Raw genomic sequence first — 19,941 nt, forward strand, 5'->3', positions numbered from 1 at the left:
CAAATGGGATTCATATGTAGCATAGACAAGTTCCCCAAACTATCACACCACTGTATTAGGGAACAAACAAAACACAGCTAGGTTCCTCTAAAATGGAATCCCTTGATAAAGTTCATTTTGCAGTGCAGAGACCCTGAGATGGTGCCATGCTGTTTCACATTCCCAAGGTTTTCTTTGCAACTACAAGGGTTAGAAACATCATTTGTTTTTAATGAGACCTCACGTTCTGTGGTGTGCTGGGGCCTCAGAGAATTGCTGGTCTGAGGTGCTACTACGCCCTGGCTCCGTCCTGCTTAGTTTATAAGAACACAGCAAGTAAAACATTCTATGTATTATTTGCAACTCCGTACTGTAAATCCTCACCTGGGGTTTGCTGACTCCCCACATGATTAGTCAGTTTGTTTCATTAGTCCTGCCTTCCCACCATCCACTCCCCATCTCCTCCTACTCCCATCCTGGGACCAGAGCATAAACTCAAACTTGTCAGTCTCCAGTTGTCTACAAAAAAGGGCTTGAGAACAAAAGAGCTGCTTGAGTTGCAAAGAGGAAAGTGTCAGGGGAAGGACAATTGGCTAAAAGCATGATCTTGAAATTCAATTGCTGTCTGGTTCTTGGAAATTTATTCCCAATCCCTCAGGCAGACCAGTGAAATTAAACAGGCTGGTATCACACTTTCCCCTCTTTACTATCACCTAGCTCCACACATTCATTATTGATCCCACTGCTATAACCCTTGTCCACACTTTAGTGATCTGTCATCTTAATTATTGTAACCTTCTCTTCTCTTGCTTCAACATCCTTATTCTGTCCAAAACACTGCTGCTAAAGAACACCCAAATAAGAGGGTGTTTGGGGTCATATAAGCACAGAATTTCACTCATCAGAGATATTCCAAGGCTAAGATATATTAAGTCCTTTGCCTCCCCTCGAGCATCTTTCATCTGAGGATCTCAAAGTGTGTTACAAACATGTATTAGTTAAGCTTTGTAATACCTTTAGGGGCCTTATTTTCCAACCAGAGGGTATGAGTAATTCCCACTGACTTCAGTGAAAATTACTCATTTCCTGAGGTAGGAGACCCAGATTTTTGTGAAGTATGAAATTGTTACTATCTCCATTTTACAGATCAGGAAACAAGCACAGAGAAGTGAAATGACTCTCCTATTGTCACACAGTGAGTCTTTGGCAGATGAGGAAAACAAACCTAGAGTTCAGATTCTCCATCTCTTATTCTGACCATTGTTGTTCCTGCCTCTCCTCCACCATCAACCAGTGCAGTTACTTTAGGAAAAAATAAGGACACAATTTTCAGAAGTTTTCATTAGTTCTGTGTGCCTCAATTTCTGGATGCCCATTTCTGAGATACCTTGGTTTAAAGATAATAAAGCACCTAATTCCCATTTGATTGGGCCCTTGTGTCTGATTTTCATAGGTTCTCAGGATTTCAGTAGAAGTTGTGAGTCCTGAACACCTCTGAACATTAGGCACAATATTCCTCAGGTCTGCCACACAGAAACTGAGGCACACAAAATTAGTGAAAACTGAATATTTAATTTCCCATCACTGTCGTGCCATGATGCAGGAGATGGACTGGATGACTGTCAGTTCTCTTCTAGTACTAATGATTTGGTGAATTAAGGGATGGTGCTAGACTGGTAGCCTAAAAATAGTCCTGTACCAAAATTTTGATTTGACAAGTGCTTTTTCTTTGTACCGTGACTTGGCTCTGCCTGTCTGCTCAACCCTGGACAAGGTTATTGAAAAATGCAAGAATCCTACTCTGGGAGAGTGACAGAGAATATTTCAATGACCTGTCATAAATGCAGAGACAGGCTCGTGTAATATGAAGTCGTGTGCCAGAAAAGATATGCAGCAACTTGAATTTTCATTGGCACGCTGTCCAGCAGAGTAGCTGCTATTTTATCCATCCCACAGTTTGGTTAACTGAGAGATTATCTGAAATGAGAACAGGGTAAGTTTTATAATTTTTAGGGCCCCAAGCTGCCAGAGCAGGGATTGGGCTATGAGTTAACTTCCCTCTGCAGTCTTACAGTGCAGAAACTAAACTGGCCCATGCCATGCCAGATCAGTACTTGTCCGTCTAAACATAGGTGCCCAAGTGATTACATGCCTACTACATTGTGCCTAAGGTCAGCCCTGTAACAGGAGATCAATTGTCTAGGTAAATGCCTGTCCCGTTAAAGTACAGTAGTTTGTTGTGAAGTCAACCTCCACTCTCAAATGAAAAATGCTCTGTTAGTCTCTTGGGAGTTGTATATTCTGTAACCCTCATTCATTCTTCCTGAGACAGAGAGAAATTGGGTTCTGTGAACTCACCCAATTAAATTCACTGCCAGCCTAAGCAAGCACAACTCCAATAACTTCAAAAGAGTTACACCTGCTTTTGCCAGCAGATAATTTGACTTATAGTTCTCATCCTGCCTGTGAAGGATGAAGATGTCTTGTCTCATTGCAATTCATCCCCTGGCCCCTCCAGTGTTTTTAGCTTTGTGTGACCCACTGTGTTTTCTTTTCCCTCTGACTGTGCAGCAATTAATGAGAGGATGGGAGTGGAGGTTTCAATGCTGCTGTGCAAAGCAGGAGGTCAGGGCTGACTGTCATCATTTGCACCATCCCCTGGCCCTTGTCTCCCGCATTCTTCACAACATGGTGGACTTGTGCAGAACCAAGGACACAGGAGATGATGCAGATGAAGAGTCAGAGCCAGCCTACTTAGGTGTGCAGCAGCCTGAAATAAATGACAGGCCCTGAATCTCTAACATTTGATATAACGTTATTTCCCTAAAAAGATTTCCATTCAGCTTCTTGTGGGCAGTCAGAAGGCGGCAGGGAAATCTCAGAGATCAATGCAGGTCAAACCCCAGAGGGTTATATCTTCCTCATCCGCTCTGTTTAAGCCAATGCACTCATTGGTATCAGACCCACCACTAACACCTCAATTTCTAACCCACATTGACCTCGGACCTACAAATTGGCCAATAATGGTCAGGTTTCAGACCCGTGGGCCCTACACCTATACTGATCTCTGACCTTAGCCCCAGCTTAGGCTTGCCACCTCTGAGATACAAAAATATAGTATATCCAGAATGATCCTGAGCCCATGACACTGGACAGCCGGCAGCGCACCCTGAGCACCCTGACAGATGTCTCGGGGTGGTTGCCTCAAAAAAGGGATGATCCTGGGGAAACTTGGGGAGGTGGCAGCACTAGACCAGCCTGACCTCCGAACTTCACAGACAATGGCCAAGAACACTCAGATGTCCTACCCTGACCCTAACCTGACCTCTGACCCTGTTCCCTCCCTGACCTCTGACCCTGTCCCCAGCCTGACCTCTGACCTTGTCCCCGTCCTGACCTCCGACCTACACAGGCAACGGCCAATAACGCTCAGATGTCAGCTCCCTTGACCCTGTCCCAGCCTGACCTTTGGCCTGCCCCGATGCTGGCCACGAGCCGGCGCCGGGCCCCCCCCGTCCCGTGACGCAGGCTGACCAGCGGGGGCGCGCCCCGTGCCCGGCTCCTGGGCCCGGCCGGCGGGCGGAACGCGGCGCGCGGGTGGCGGGGGCCGGGGGAAGGAGCTGAGCGCAGGACGCCGGCGCCGCTGTCATGGCGGCCTGAGGAGCAGCGGGGGAGGCGCCGGGAGCCGGACGGAGGCGGCCGGAGCAGGCAGGTCAGCCCCTCCCCGCCCTGCCCTCACAGCCCCTAGGGCGGCCTGAGGGTCTCCCCGCCTGCGCTTCTAGCCGCGCTCGCCGGCGTCCCCGCCCCCGGGACCCCCACGGCTACCGGCCCCCGCCGCTAGCGGGGCTCTCCCGGCTCCAGGCCCCCCGATGCTCTCTAAGGGGACGAGGCCCCCTCATCGACCCCTCCCCCGCAGCTCCCCTTGCCTGGGCTCCCATTGCCCCCTCACAGCTATCGGGGGTCTCCCTGGCTGCCCCCCAGCCCTCCCTTCTCTGAGCTACCCCGGGGGGGTGTCTCTTTTTGGGCCCCCCATGGACCCTCTCTTCTCTAATTTAACCCGAGAAAGGGACTCCCTGACTGGGCTCTCCTGGATCCCTCTTTCTCTACCATGCCTCAGGCCAGGGGGTCTCCCTGGCTGGGCTCCCCTGAGCTCCTCTTCTCTGAGGTACCCCGGGAGGGGGGTTTCTCTGATTGGGCCCTCCATGAGTCTCTGGGAACTTCATTGTCCCCTTCCTTTCCATCTACATGAGGGGCGGAGAGAGGGTTTCTTTCTTGTCTCCGCCATCACCCACCGTACACTTTCACTCTACTACTTTGGTGGAGAAGACGGGGTTAATGTGGTCTGGTGTAAACTAGCAGTTTTCTGCTTGCCTTCAGTGCTTGGTGTGAATTGGTAGCTTTGTCTGACTTTAGGTGTGAGCTATGTAACTTGAGTCCTCCTTTAATATTAATGTGTCCTGGTTAATGAGAGGTTTCTGTCTCCAGGATGCCTTATTTTCCTCCAGCCCTTTGCCAGTTTGAATTAGTTTCTGATTATGGTCTAAACACGTGGGCATTTGCAGAGACCTCTGTTCTGCTCCTCCTGTTGGAGGCAAATTGTTCTACACAGAAGATACCCAGTACATTCAGCTTTATCCCTTTTTTGTGCTCAGTGGTTTGCCTGCTACATCCAGGAAACCCTCTGCTTTCTCCCTTGCGCTCACACTGACCTCCAAGCCCTAGATGCTCTGATCTTTGGATAGTATGTTGCTGTGGGAAATCTGTATGTTCTTTTCCCCTTCACTCCTGAGGGTCCGTTTGACTTGACCCTGCTTTAGGACTTGTGGAAGGAAGAAATCCTGAGTACTGCACCTGTGTCTCTGGAGCGTTCAGGCAGCACACATGCGCGGTTTTGTATTGAAAAGATAAAAATGTACCTGAAAAGTGAAGTTTGACAAATAGGGTGGAAAAAATCCTGTTGTGCACCAACCTAGACAACCAAAACCACCGTGTGAAAAAGTGAAATGTGACTATAAGACAAGTGCTACTGAGCACTTGAAAATACTGGGTGTATGGTTTGCCAGGCTCATTTGAACTGAAAACAAAACCTACCTACCTACCCCCTCAGTTCTTAGCAAACCGAAAAAGGAATAAGGGATGATTTTCCCACCGGGCACTCATGCCAGGTTTGCCATTTGCTTCTGTGCTACCAACACATTCATGGGGATGATACTTCAGGAAAAGTGTGTACATAACTGGCAGTGTGGAACATGCAATCTGGAGTGTGGACAGCAGAACAGATCCAAAGAAAGAATCCAGCAAAATGGGTAAATGATCAGTTTCTTCCAGAAAGTAGCCCTGACCCATTGGCTAAGGTCTGGAAATGAGTCCGAAGACCTGGGTTCTGTATCCATCTCTCACTGACTCGCTATGTTCTTGAGCAAACTATTTCACCTTCAAGTCTGTTTACCCATCTGTAAAATGTGGATAATAATGCTTACCTAGTCTTGGAAAGCACTTGGAGAGCTACTGATGAAAGTACATCTGCTTTGATACTAACAAATAGCATAATAACTTTGCGCTTATCTACATAAGTGCAAAGTTATGCTGTTTCATAGGTCACACAAAAAATAAGCTGGCGAAAGGGAATGTTTCATATAGGGAAGCCATAATTTCATGCTGCATTTGTGATGCTGGTTGTACTTTGATAAATTATCTTAAAATATTTCTTTCATCTATATAGCAATCGCTTTTCATCAGGCTAAAAAAAATCTATTTAGTCTTAAACTGGTAGCCTCAAGTGATACCTGGGAACCAGAAAGTAACACTATGGTGCCTCTATCACCAGTGATTTTAAAAATAAAAGAGGTGGAGACTTTGCACTACTTTCACAACAGGACCAGGAAAAACCCACTCTGTCACAATCTTGTACAACACATTCAGCATTTGTAGTGCCTTGAAGGATAGTCTTGTGCTTAAGGCAAATGCCTAGGAGCCATGAAATCTGCATTCATTTACAGTTCTATCACATTTCCTGTGTGACTGTGAGTTAGTCACTTGACTGCTTAGTGCCTCAGTTTCCTTTTCTGTGAAAGCAGATGATAATACTGATTTACTCCTTAGATGTATTATGAGACACAGGGATGGTAGCTCAAGTAGATCTACGTGAGCTAACTTTACTACTCCACTATCCAAGCTAGTTAGATTAAAGTTGCAGCAGCCTGTGTTTCAGCATAGACAGTACAAGCCCACCCAGAACCCTGGGTATTTACTAGTGGGACTAATGCGGATAGAAAGATTAACAGCAAGATCTTAAAATTGTCACCAGAATATGTCCTTTGTAAATATAACATGAAAAAATCGTGCCCAGTAGTGATTCAGGGCTTGGGAGATCAAGTTCACCGTAGCTTGCAACTGACTTGTAATTTACCACATTTATTTATTTTCTGAACTTGTCAGCTGGTAACTGAATTTGACATTTCAGAATCCAAATTATAATGCTCAGAGTGAAGATGTATTGGACCAGAATTAAAGACAAAGATTTACCTTTATAAAGAAAGGGTATTTTTTTAAGCATTTAATCCATGTAAATAACATAAATCAATTTAACTCTGCCCTGTTGGCAAAAATGCACAGTAATCAAGTAAGCTAGTGACAGAGCTTTTTCATTTTTCCCTCTTTGGCTCTGAAAGCAGTTGGAGTTCTGTGCTCCTGCCTTGTTAACTGACAGGTATTCAGATACTATTGGGAAAGATACATTGGCTTGTACAGTGCAAGTGGATTATTTTTGGACACACACACATAAAGGGTTAAATCAGTTGCTCTTTGTTTGCTGTGTAATGAGTTGTGACGTGGAAGGAGTCTCAGCCAGTTCCTAGTAGACATCGCAAAACCCACCACCAATTTTGTCACCACTTAGCAATCTCAAAAGAATTGAAAGCCTGAGTTGGCCATGGAATCTGAACCCCCCTTCCTAGTCCTAGAGGAGCCCTTCCAGGGCATAGGTGAGGCACGTTGACAGGACAGTGTGCAGGAAGCTTTTAAAGCTATTGCCTGAGCTGTTGCTGCTCTATGGATAAATAGGACTTTGGCCCCCAGGCTTAGTCCTGCTCTCATCACTAGCACTGAATTATCATGAAAAACAAGGCAAAGTTAAGTGTGGAATGTTACCATCCTGGACATGCTTCCTGATCCACTTCTAAGTAGTGCTTTGCACAAAGATGGAGGAAAGAGTCATTCAAACCATTTCTTTTTTGGCAGATTGAAAAATCTAGAATGGCCGGAGAACAGAAACCATCCTGCAATCTTCTTGAGCAGTTTATTTTATTAGCCAAAGGCACCAACGGATCAGCTCTGACTGTTCTGATAAACCAAGTGCTAGAGGCTCCTGGGGTTTATGTCTTTGGCGAGCTGTTGGAGTTAACAAACGTGCAAGAGGTAAGAGTTAAGTTGCCATCTCTTTTCTTCTTCCCCTCCGCTTCCCCCACTCCCTTCTGGTTTAAGAGCTCTCCTTGGAATTTCCTTGCACATAGTAGACTGGGATGGTAGAATCTCCATCTTGGGAAAAGCCTGACATAATTTACCCCAGTTTTCCAATGCTTCTATCATGCCCTGAGTCAGAATGACAGATTTACACAGAATTGTGAGGACCTGGTTTACATAAGGGGATCGCTTTTGTCTTATGCATTTTTTTGGATTCAAATAATAAAATGATGCCTATGCAAGGCTCCAGACATCCTAACTTGTGACTGTTAATACAATACAATTTCAGTAACGCTCAATCATTGAAACTAGGATTCCAGCCAGCCAGCCACCAGCAAAAAAGTGCCTTTCTATTCTGTCATTGTTCTGGGAAGCATACCGTTAGCCTTCTCTAAAACTCCTGTCACGGATGTATTTTGCAGCATGCCCAGAAGATCACCACGTTTGGGCTGTTTCAGAGCAAAGTGGGGAGCAAGTTTCAGACTCCCAGAGCCCGCCTAGAGAACACTCTACGAGCATCTCCATGTCTCTTACAATGAGTGGGATCTAGCTCCGTTACCTCTGCTGATTGCAGTTATGGCAGTATGGCACACAGGAAGCTCAGCTTTCCAAACAGGCTTTTGTGCCTGGCCAAAAATGCCATCAACAGTTTTTAGCATCAATGTATATGTTTGGTTTCCCCCCAGTTTTTCCATGCAGCAAATCATGTGGCTTAGGAGAACTGATATACCAACCCAGGCTAGTGCCACAGCTGTTGTTCCAGTGCACTGTTTGCTTGTCAGAGGAAGTACAGAACTTTCAGAGGCAGACAACTTAAAATGATCTAACCTGCTTTGCTTTGAGATTGTTTGTGGTTTTGCAGGTTAACTGTCTCAGCTTCCCAGTGGCTAGTAAGGATTCTTAACCAACCAGCACCATAATCTGCTCATCTGTCATGTGATAAGAATACACAGCTGAATTCAAGTGGACACGTTCTTCATTTTATCTCTTAAGATGCTGCATGAAGCAGCTGACTGTATAAACCAAATTCAAGTTCTAATGCATGGAATAGGCTGTATCATCCTGATTCTAAACTACTGAAATGTAGTGCTGATTACATGACTTTGGAAAGGGTACAGCCCTCTGACAACTGAAAACAGCCCTTCTTTTATGTATTTTTAAAAAGTTACATATTCTTTGTGACATTAAAGCCAACACTGTGGAGAAGCTGTACACCAATATCCTATTGGCCATTATTGGCTTACATAAGATTTCTTTTGCTTTCCTCCTCTCCAGCTTGCTGAAGGGCCTAATGCTGCGTATTTCCAGTTGCTGAATCTGTTTGCCTACGGAACGTACCCAGATTATGTAGGTAAGAGGTTGCATTTAGCAAATGCTCTAAGAACCTGGCGAAGATTGAAAGGGCGGTGAGTGCGGGTACTGCAGTCTCTTCAGAACTAGCTTGTGCAACGTCTTATTTGTCTGGCCAGGCAGCTCAAGGTAGCTGACTTACACAAGTGCGTGATGCCTCCGTGAATGTGGCAGGTTGAAAGAATCTAAGGGTAAAATTCTGTCTGTCAGAGGCTTTCTGGATGAGTGGGGGCTACCCAGTTTATTGCACCCAAGGCAGCATGTATGATCACCTGCCCTATGGGCAGGTGGCTTATGTGTGCATTCGGTGCAAGGAGCTTCTGGCCCTCAGAGACCCTGTACGGGCTTTGGAGACCAGCGTGGCTGAGCTGGAGGAGCTAAGGGAGACAGAGAGGTACATATATGAGACTTTCCTGGACACAGTAGAATGGTCCCACTCCCGGTCTGACAGCCTCTGTGCTGTTGAGGAGCGTGAAAGACTCAGGGAAGAAGAACATCCAACTGGAGCAGAGGGAAATGATCCCATAGGTGGGACCCCACTTCCGGATGATGTTGTGGTATCCTCTTGCACTGAGGATACCTCTCCAGCAGAGGGAACTCCAGTTATTAGGAAGAGACCAGTATTCGTAATAGGCGATTCTGTCATTAGAAACATAGATAGCTGGGTTTGTAATGACCATGAGAACGGCATGGTGACTTGCCTGCCTGGTGCAAAGGTTGCAGATCTCTCGAGACATCTAGATGACTTATGTGTAGTGCTGGAGAGGAGCTGGTGGTCGTGGTACATGTAGGTACCGGTGATATAGGGAGGGATAGGAGAGAGGTCCTGGAGGCCAAATTTAGGCTGCTGGGTAAGAGATTGAAGATCAGGACCTCCATGGTAGCATTATCTGAAATGCTTCCAGTTCCATATACAGGGCCAGTTAGACAGGCAGAACTGCAGGGTCTCAATGCGTGGATGAGATGATGGCATAGGGAGGAGTAGTTTAGATTTATTAGGAACTGGGGCAACTTTGGGGAAAGGGGGAGCCTATACAGGAAGGAGGGGCTCCACCTAAACCAAAATGGAACCAGATTGCTGGCACATAACATTAAAAGGGTCGTAGAGCAGTTTTCAAACTAAGGGCTGCGAGGAAGCCAACACGTGTGGAGGAGCATGTGGTTCGGACAGAAACATCCCTTAGGGGAGGATCTACTAATGGAGATTCTCTGTGTCCTAGTAAGGAGGAGAGGATGGAAGGTAAAATACAGGTAGGATCTGAAGAAAAACAAACGAAAAATGTCTCATTCAATTGTATCATTTAACGGGAGACAACTAAAAAGTGACAAGTTTTTAAAGTGCTTCTATACCAATGCTAGAAGTCTAAATAATAAGATGAGTGAACTAGAGTACCCCATGTTAAATGAGGATATTGATATAATAGGCTTCACAGAAACTTGGTGGAATGAGGATAATCAGTGGGACACAGTAATACCAGGGTACAAAATATATCAGGAGGACAGAACAGGTCGTGCTGGTGTGGGAGTGGCACTATATGTGAAAGAAAGCGTAGAATCAAATGAAGTAAAAATCTTAAATGAACCAAACTGTACCTTACAATCTCTATGGATAGTAATTCCATGCTCGAATAATAAGAATATAGCAGTAGGGATATATTACCGACCACCTGACCAGGATGGTGATAGTGACTGAAATGCTCTGGGAGATTAGAGAAGCTATTAAAATAAAAAAACTCAATAATAATTGGGGATTTCAGCTATCCCCATATTGACTGGGTACATATCACCTCAGGATGGGATGCAGAGATAAAGTTTCTTGACACCTCAAATGACTGCTTCTTGGAGCAGCTAGTCCTGCAACCCACAAGAGGTGAGGCAATTCTTGATTTAGTCCTAAGTGGAGCACAGGATCAGGTCCAAGAGGTGACTATAGCTGGACAACTTAGTAATAGTGACCATAATATAATTAAATTTAACATCCCTATGGCAGGGAAAACACCACAGCAGCTCAGCACTGTAGCATTTAATTTCAGAAAGGGAACTACACAAAAATGAGGAGGTTAGTTAAACACAAATTAAAAAAGACAGCACCAAAAGTTAAATCCCTGCAAGCCGCATGGAAACTTTTTAAAGTCACCACAATAGAAGCTTCCACTTGAAAAAGTGGAAGTTAAATCCTAGTGAGGAAAATAGAAAGGAGCATAAACTCTTGCAAATGAAATGTAAAAATATAATTAGGAAGGCCAAAAAAGAATTTGAAGTACAGCTAGCCAAAGACTCAAAAAGTATTAGCAAAAAAAATTTTAAGTACATCGGAAGCAGGAAGCCTGCTAACAACCAGTGGGGCCACCAGATGATTGAGATGCTAAAGGAGCACTCAAGGACGATAAGGCCATTGCGGAGAAACTCAATTAATTCTTTGCATCGGTCTTCACGGCTGAGAATGTGAGGGAGATTCCCAAACCTGAGCCCTTCTTTTTAGGTGACGCATCTGAGGAACTGTCCCAGATTGAGGTGTCATTAGAGGAGGTTATGGAACAAATTGATAAACTAAACTGTAATAAGTCACCAGGACCTGATGGTATTCACCCAAGAGTTCTGAAGGAACTCAAATGTGAAATTGCAAGACTACTAACTGTAGTCTGTAACCTATCATTTAAATCAGCTTCTGTACCAAATGACTGGAGGATAGCAAATGTGATGTCAATTTTTAAAAAGGGCTTGTAGTGGGCAGATGCCCCATTCTGGTGTGGAAGGGGTTAGAGAAAGCCAAAGAGGCTGTGCAGAGCCCCAGCCAATCATGGAAAGGCTTAATGGGAGCCAGTCAAGTGGAGGCTTGAAAGTAGCCAATCAGGGCCAGGCTTCACAGGGCCCTATAAGAATGCTGCAGGGCAGAGAGGAAGGCAGTCTCTCCCTGGAGGGCAAATGGAGAAGAACTGGCTCTTAGAGAAGCACCTAAGACAGAGGAGGGCTGGGCAGGATCAGCAGAGGCTGGGAGAGCTCTAGGCTGACGACTGCCAGACTGGGGCCCTGAGACAAACGGGCAGAGAAGGTGCTGGGGCGACGGGGAAGTGACCCAGGGGAGTAAACAGTAGAGGAGAGTTGGAAGAGGGCAGTAAGTGGCTGCCACTAGAGGGTCCCTGAGTTGGGGCCTAGAGTAGCGGGTGGGCCTGTCCCATGTCCCCCCCCCCCCTTTTCCCCTACTTACCAATGAGGAGAGTGGCCTAAATCCGGACTGCAGTTTGGCCTTCACAACATCACCTGGCAGCGAGTTCCACAGGTTGACCGTTTGTTGTGTGAAGAAGTACTTCTTTTTGATGTATTAAACCTGCTACCTATTAATTTCATTGGATGCCTCTAGTTCTTGTGTTATATGAAGGAGTAAATAACAGTTCCTTATTCACTTTATCTACACCCTTCCCAATTTCATAGACCTCTATCACATCCCCCTTAGTTGCCTCTTTTCTAAGCTGAACAGCCCATCTTTTAAATCTCTCCTCATATGGAAGCTGTTCCAGACCCCTAATCATTTTTATTGTCCTTCTCTGTACTTTCTCCAGTTCTAATGTCTTTTGTGAGATGGGGTGACCAGAACTGTATGCAGAATTCAAGGTGTGGGCATACTATGGATTTATACAGTGGCATTATGATATTTTCTGTCTTATCCATCCCTTTCATAATGGTTCCTAAAATTCTGTTTGCTTTTTTGACTGCTGCTGCATGTGGAGGAAATGTTTTCAGAGAACTATCCACAGTGACTCCAAGATCTTTCTTGAGTGGTAACAGCTAATTTAGACTCCATTATTTTGCGTGTATAATTGGGATTATGTTTTCCAGTATGCATTGTTTTACAATTATCAACATTGAATTTCATCTGCCATTTTGTTGCCCAGTCACCCAGTTTTGTGAGATCCCTTTGTAACTCTTTGGACTTAACTACCTTGAAATTTTGTATTGTCTGCAAACTTTGCCACCTCACTGTTTACTCCTTTGTCTAGATCATTTAAAATACGTTGAACAGCACTGGTCCCAGTACAGATTGTTGCGGGATCCTGCTGTTTACCTTTCTCCACTCTGAAAACTGATGATTTATTCCAATCCTTGGTTTCCTATCTTTTAACCAGTTACTGATCCACCAGAGGACCTTCCCTCTTATCCCATGACTGCTTACTTTGCTTAAGAGTCTTTGATAAGGGACTTTGTCAGTGGTTTTCTGAAAGTCCAAGTATACTGTTTCCTCTGGGTCACCCTTGTCTACATGTTTGTTTGACCCCCTCAAAGAATTCTAATAGATTGGTGAAGCATGATTTCTCTTTACAATAGCTGTGTTGACCATTTCCCAACGTACAGTTCATCTTTGCACTGATAATTCGATTCTTTACTCGGGTTTCAACCAATTTGCCTGGTCCTGAAGTTAGACTTACTAGCCTGTAATTGCCAGTACAGCTTCTGGAGCCTTTTTTTTTAAAAATCCAGTGTTACATTAACTATCCTCCAGTCATCTGGTACAGAGGCTGATTTAAGCAATAGGTTACATACCAGTTAGTAGTTCTGCAATTTCATGGTTGAGTTCCTTCAGAATTCTTGGGTGAATACCATCTGGGCCTAGTGACTTATTGCTATTAAATTTATCAGTTTGTTCCCAAACCTCCTTTATTGACACCTCAATCTGGGACAGTTCCTCAGATTTGTCTACTGAAAAAGAAAAAAGCCTCAGGTGTGGGACTCTCCCTCACATCCCTTGCTGTGAAGACCGATGCAAAGAATTGATTTAGCTTCTCTGTAAATGTCTTGTCTTCCTTGAGTGCTCCTTTAGCATCTCAATTGTCCAGTGGCCGCACTGATTGACCGGCTTCCTGCTTCTGATGTACTTAACAAACTTGTTGCTGTAAGTTTTTGTGTCTTTTGCTAGTTCCTCTTCAAATTCTTTTTTGGCCGGTCAAATTATACTTTTACACTTGATTTGCCAGAGTTTATGCTCCTTTCTATTTGCCTCGGTGGGATTTGACTTCCAATTTGTAAAGGATATCTTGTTTTGTCTCTAACTCCATCTTTTACTCTGTTGTTTAGCCATGGTGGCATTTTTTTGGTCTTCTTACTGGTTTTTTAAATTATTTTTATTTGAGGTTATACCTATAGTGTAAGTTTCTATTATGGTGTTTTAAGACGTTTCCATGCAGTTTGCAGGCGTTTCACTCTTATGACTGTTCCTTTTCATTTCCATTTAACTTGCCTCCTCACTTTTGTGTAGCTCCTCTTTTTGTAGCCAAAGGCTACTATGGTGGGCTTCTTTGGTATTTCCCCACCCCAGTAAGGAGGTTACATGGAATTATAGTATGGTTGCTGGAACAGTTCCTGAAGCACCATACAATCCTTTGGGCTGGAAGGTGCGACTGAAAAATAAGATAGTAAGGGAGAGAGTAATCACCACCTTCCAGATAAAAATGGGGAGGGGACAGAGGAGGCCAAAAAGGAAAGAATTGGATGAGATGGGTAAGATGGATTCCGTATTGGCCAGATAACCTTCATGTCACTGAAATACTAACTCTTTCATTAACGCACCCATTCCGAAGAGCGCCTTTGCTTTTGAAAGCAGCCAGCCTCCCTTCTGTTTGTGAATACACTCGGGGCATGTGGTTACTGTGGTGATAGGATGGCCATAGAAGTATCTAGATTAATAATTTCTCTTCTCTCCATGAACCTGATGTTTGACACTTCCATACGTAGTTCCCAAGCGCTTCAGAGAAGTAAGTATCATCCACAGTTTTACAGCTGGTGAAACCAAAGTCCAAGGTTTTATTAGCATGGGCTTACTGAAAGAGGACAAATAGTTTGGTCTTGGAAACAAAATATTAACCATGTGTCTTGGCAGGATTTCACCTGTAGACATGTGAATTATGTTCTGTATTTTTGTGGTTCTGGTTTTGGAATTAGAACAGTTAATAACTGACTTTCTTTTTATTCTGCCTCTGTTTCTCCTTGGGTATGGTCCAGCTGTTACTTATGGCAGCACTGTCTTCTCACTAGCACCCCTTCGTAGCACAAGGAGTACTTAGTGCTACCGACTTCTGGGGTGCAACTCAGTCAAAGACTTTAATCTGAAGGTTTTGTTTAATTCTTGAAGGAAAATCCGTAACTTTATTCTCAATTTTTTTACATTGAACAGCAAACAAGGATAACCTGCCAGAGTTAACGGGGGCCCAGAAGAACAAGCTGAAACACTTAACTATTGTAAGCTTGGCTGCCAGAATGAAGGTAAAATTCAGAAATCTTGGCTAAGTAATGCCAGCCATTTCTGCAAGTGGCATCCAAGTATTGTACTCGGGTTTGCGTTAGGCTGCATGAGTGCTCTGGAAAACCTGTGACTAGAAAATTACCTGCAGTGTACAGTGCTCCCCTGTATTCATGGAACTCAGTAACTTATGAAGGACTTCCAAGGACTGAATGTTTGGAATGGCTGAACAGCTCTATAAAGAGTGAGAAATGGGCATTCTGGGAGGAGAAATCAGATTGGCTAATGGAGGTGGGACTCGCTTGCCCATCTACCTCTTGAAAATCTTTGTCAATTCTGGGTGGGGGAGGGAATTGACTATTTTACCTTCCACAATACTGCCACCCCAACCCACTCTTCAGAACTTACTGTAATAAAGGCTTACAGGAATGTCTTGTGTGTGACGTGACCTAATAGTATCTGCTTCCTTTGATACTATTTGATACTTTCCCACTCACCCTTTACCTGCGGGATGCATACAATAAATGTTTGTTTGATTGCAAGCTTCTACTAACCCTACTTCCAGACAATGCTTAACTTTCCATTCTGGACCCACAAGTGACTGTTTGTTCTTGGATTTCCTGTTTCTAGTGCATTCCTTACTCTGTGCTGCTCAAAGACCTGGACATGAGGAATCTGAGGGAGTTGGAAGATCTAATCATTGAAGCTGTGTATACAGATGTTATTCAGGGGAAACTGGATCAGCGCAACCAGGTGCTGGAGGTGGATTTCTGTATCGGCAGAGACATTCAGAAGAAGGACATCAGTAATATTGTTAAAACTCTCCAAGAATGGTGAGGCAGGAGGCTCCTCCACCTTGTCTGATTTGCCTTTTAGGAATGTCTCAAAGGAAGTATCTCACCCTGGCTTTTTCTGAATCCTGTAAGACTCAAATGTTAGCTTAGTTTCAGCATATTCCATTCATTAGCACTCTCACACCATGAAAAGTCACTTGGCAAAGGGCCCCTCCTGGAAAAAAACTCTGATGCCCTCTCCAGTCTTTCTTACAGATGCTGTCATAGCAGTACATCCAATTTTACTACTGGCTTCAGATTCTAAAGTTACCTCAGTTCTTATCTTAGTTACCTCCACTCTTTGCTTTAGGGCCTCTCCTACAATTATGCTAAAGTGACATCATGGCCTCTACCTAGAGACAGACATCTTGTAGAATGACACCTTCTTCCTCCTACCATATTAATTTTGCTGATGAGCAAAGACAGATTTGTCCACTAATCCTCTGGTGATGAGAATTACTCAGGCAAATCTTAAACAAACTGTATCTCAGAGTCACAGTACTTTAAACTTCACCTCTGAGATGTTTCAGATATCTCTTTAGGCCTCCCTTTATTGCTGGAGATGAAGCAGACCTCATGCTTTTGGCTGAGACCATCTTATTTGGTTACTCTAGTTTTTTTTTTTATCAAGTTTCCAGTAATCTGCCTTTCAGTCCTGTAGGATTCGTTCATTACTCAAAGGAGTTGCCACTTTTTTAGACCACAGAGACTGTGACTGATTCCCAGTTGACTACGTAATACAGTCATTGCCTAGCTGTTATGTGTACATTAGGAATAACAAAGATTAAGTAGCTGTGTAAGTGTGGTAACCTGGGTCACTTGTTTTTTCTCTTTTCCCTTCTCCGCTCCTGCTTCCCCCGCACTGCAAGGAAGGAGTGCAGCAGCTTCTTGGATCTTTCTGTATTGCTTGGTGTGCAACTCTGAACCCACTTCAGATCCCTTTCCATTCCTTCCCACAGTGAATGAGAGCTGGAACTTTCACTGAGTGGAGGAGGAGGTGTTCTTGTCACCCTGCTTGTTTATTTCTTTGGGGGACCTTGTCAGTGTGACTTTTATTTTCTGAATAATCTTAATAAATAAATAAATAATCAGTTTCTGATATATCCCCTTTGAAGTAGCAATTCCTGACTCTTTAAAAAGGTTTGAACATGTTTTTTGGCTTCTCTGTGGTGAATCTAATAGGATGTAATAGAGTAACTCCACCAGACATGCTGGGACCAGCCCCTGCTTCCTCTCTGTTCACACGCCTTTCTGCTGCCTCTTTTGTTTCAGCTTTGGCTTCACTACTGCTGGCAAATACCTTCTTACAGGGCGAAAGGAAGTGTGTACATGGGAGCTCCTTCTAGACTGGCCATCAGCAAATTAGCGAAACTGAGTAGATGCATGTTCAAGCCTTTTTACACAAAGTGTAAACACTGAAACAATAGAATAAAACGTCTTTTTCCACTAAATTCTTTCAGCTCTAATCATCTTAGTTGCTAATGTTAAATATAAGCCCCCAAACTTTCAGACAGAACTGTGTTTTGTTTTGTTTTGTTTTTTCAAATTGAGTGTCCCTTTCAAACTGTCCAGCATTGAACACCCGAGTGTTGTTACATTTTCAGGTGTGATGGGTGTGAAGCGGTTCTGTTAGGAATTGAACAGCAAGTGCTTAGAGCCAACCAGTATAAGGAGAACCACAACCGAACTCAGCAACAGGTAGAGACAGAGGTAGGTGTAGAATCACTCCTGTCCTCTCGTGATGAGCGTGTCGGATACACCTTCAAGTTTCTCTTGGTAAATTTCTGTGCTTATTAAAGTGAGAAACTAAGTGGCCTGGTTAACACATAGTGTGAGCAGGAGTCTTTTAACCTTCCCTTGCACAGCACTGCCAATGTCCCTCAATCCTCACCTTGCAACACTCCCTGCTGTTCAGTCCAGGGCTTCTGCTAGGTGGAGACTGACAATCATGCCAAACAGATGTGCTAGTCTTGTGATGCACCCTCTAGGAAAGAACTTGGATTCCTCCTCTCCCCAGCTATATTAACTTCACTGATGAGCTAAGGCAGATTTGACCACTGACCACCTGATGTGTGGGTTTCTGAGTCATCCTTTATAAACTTGCTGGGAGCTCCTTGCGTTGATTTGTTAGGAAACCAATTTTTTAACACACAAAACATGATGGAAATCTGATGTTTCTACAACTTTAGATTTCACTGTGAATAATGAAAATCCAGAAGGAATAAGAAAAAATAGTTAATTTATTGTAAACCTAGGAATGTCGTTAAAAACCTCTCCATAGCCATTCCTAGACATCCCTCTGAATTGCATCGGAAGTGGTGAAAGTGTGGTACATTCTTTCCTTAAAACCCTAAATTGTAGCTGCAAAAAGTGTTTTGAAACACTTTGGTGAGAGTGCCTCATTTGTTAACCCTGCAAACGTGGACAGCCCCCTGCCATCCCAAGGAATACATACAAGGGACTACATTTTCAAGACTGGCTAGTGATTTTGGATACCCAACTTGAACTCCCTTAATAGAGGTTTGTCGTTCACTGGATGAGTCCTCAACAATTTCTGAAAGTCCGATCCATTTAACATGTCAACTTGAGTACCCCAAGATGGCACCCCAAATCCTGAAATTGCTTTTTGAAAATTTGAGCCAAAATGTTTTTCCCCCTATTCCTGTAATATCCAGAGATGGCCAACAGAGGGCAGCCTAAGCACACGGTTTTAGTCTCTGCTGATGGTATTTGTTTGTGAGAACAAAACTACAACTGCAAAGATGAGATCGGTTCCCTTGAGGCTAGCTCAAGGTTCATTTCTTGCAATCCTGCATCCCAGCAGGTTCACGCTGGCCCTTTGAAGCTGTTTATATTCAGTGATTTGACTGGTACCCAGGACACGTCTGAGGAGTCCTGTGGCACCTTAAAGACGAAAAACCCACTTCTTCAGATGCATGGAGAAGTGAGGTTTTTTTACCCACAAAAACTTATGCCCAAATAAATCTGTTCGTCTTTAAGGTGCCACCAGACTCCTCGTTGTTTTTGTGGATATAGACTAACACGGCTACCCCTCTGATACGTAAGACACATTTGGTTTGCTGGGTGTTTCTAGCCTTGGGGAGTCTGGACTCCTGACTTCTATGCTCATTTCAGGTTGCTTTTTTTGTTTTGTTTTGTCAGTTCACTAATTCTTTTTGTGGCACCCCCCTGAGGTCCAGTGTTTGGAGGGTGAGGTGCCGTGCAGATGGCACTTCCCACTGTTTCCTGGTGCATGGGAAGGATACCACTATGTGCTTGCTCGTCGAACACACCCCAGATTTGAGGGTAGCCTCCATTCCTACCTTCGAGGAGAATTGTGGATCAGCTGGCTGATTGGTCCGAATAGCTTTCCTTTCCCTTTGCTCTGCAGAGCTGTTCTAGGTGTTTTTTTTGTTTTGTTTTGTTTCCCTCCCCACGAATCCCAGGCACGCCCTGTCAGTAAACACACCCTTGAGGTCTGCAGCCTGGTGAGATGGCTGCCTCCTGCAGTCAGGCAGTGGAAAGTCGCTATGCTACTCCTGGTGTCTAGTAAAAGGTATCTGCAGCCCCTAATGGCCTCCAAACCAGGTCTAACATGGAGTATTACCAGGTCAGGTCATCTACAGGTTGTTAATGCCAACACCTAATAAAATCAAATCGAGAGGGTTTAATGTGTGTGCATGGGGAGATTTGTATCCAATGATGAGTTACTCTTCGAACTCAAGGGCATTTCCATTCTGTGCTTAGGAAGGGGCTTCCTCTCTGCTGTGGGGGTGGAAGAAGCAAATGCTGATTCGCTGTCTTTTCTCATCCAGGTCACAAACATAAAGAAAACATTAAAAGCCACGGCCTCATCATCAGCACAAGAGATGGAACAGCAGCTGGCAGATCGAGAGTGCCCTCCCCACGCAGAGCAAAGGCAGCCCACAAAAAAGATGTCCAAAGTCAAAGGGCTGGTCTCCAGCCGCCACTAGAACCTGCCATGTAGCCGTCATTCAGCCAGGAATGACGCCAGAAGGAGCAACAAAGGCCCCGTGTCTCCTTTTCGGTGGGTTCTGGGGCAGTCCTCTCCAGGCTGGCAAATAT

At 44.4% G+C, this 19,941-nt stretch overlaps 2 protein-coding genes across 5 annotated transcripts in view; one reads left to right on the forward strand and one right to left on the reverse strand.

Annotated features, from left to right (window-relative positions):
* PDE6D (phosphodiesterase 6D) overlaps window positions 1–4,264 on the reverse strand; it is a 62,070-nt gene extending 57,806 nt beyond the window's left edge. Inside the window, exons 1-2 of the mRNA XM_073358877.1 lie at window positions 4,225–4,264; window positions 3,446–3,635 (exon numbers count right to left, since the gene is read on the reverse strand). Of these exons, the coding sequence (XP_073214978.1) occupies window positions 3,446–3,635; window positions 4,225–4,264 (230 nt within the window). The remainder of the gene's footprint in view (window positions 1–3,445; window positions 3,636–4,224) is intronic.
* Window positions 3,564–19,919, forward strand: COPS7B (COP9 signalosome subunit 7B). 4 transcript variants are annotated; one of them, XM_073359144.1, is made up of 7 exons: window positions 3,564–3,691; window positions 7,219–7,395; window positions 8,716–8,791; window positions 14,957–15,045; window positions 15,653–15,855; window positions 17,460–17,565; window positions 19,671–19,919. In XM_073359144.1, the coding sequence occupies exons 2-7, from the start codon at window positions 7,234–7,236 to the stop codon at window positions 19,827–19,829; spliced, it is 795 nt and encodes a 264-aa protein (XP_073215245.1). In that variant the 5' UTR covers window positions 3,564–3,691; window positions 7,219–7,233; the 3' UTR covers window positions 19,830–19,919. The 4 variants fall into 4 exon arrangements, with proteins under 4 accessions (XP_073215245.1, XP_073215243.1, XP_073215241.1 ...); XM_073359140.1 differs by having other exon boundaries at window positions 3,608–3,687; XM_073359142.1 differs by lacking the exons at window positions 7,219–7,395; window positions 8,716–8,791 and having other exon boundaries at window positions 3,603–3,687.
* Window positions 19,920–19,941: the final 22 nt, after the last annotated feature.

Source organism: Lepidochelys kempii, chromosome 9 (genome assembly GCF_965140265.1).
Source record: "Lepidochelys kempii isolate rLepKem1 chromosome 9, rLepKem1.hap2, whole genome shotgun sequence".
NCBI lineage: Eukaryota > Metazoa > Chordata > Testudines > Cheloniidae > Lepidochelys > Lepidochelys kempii.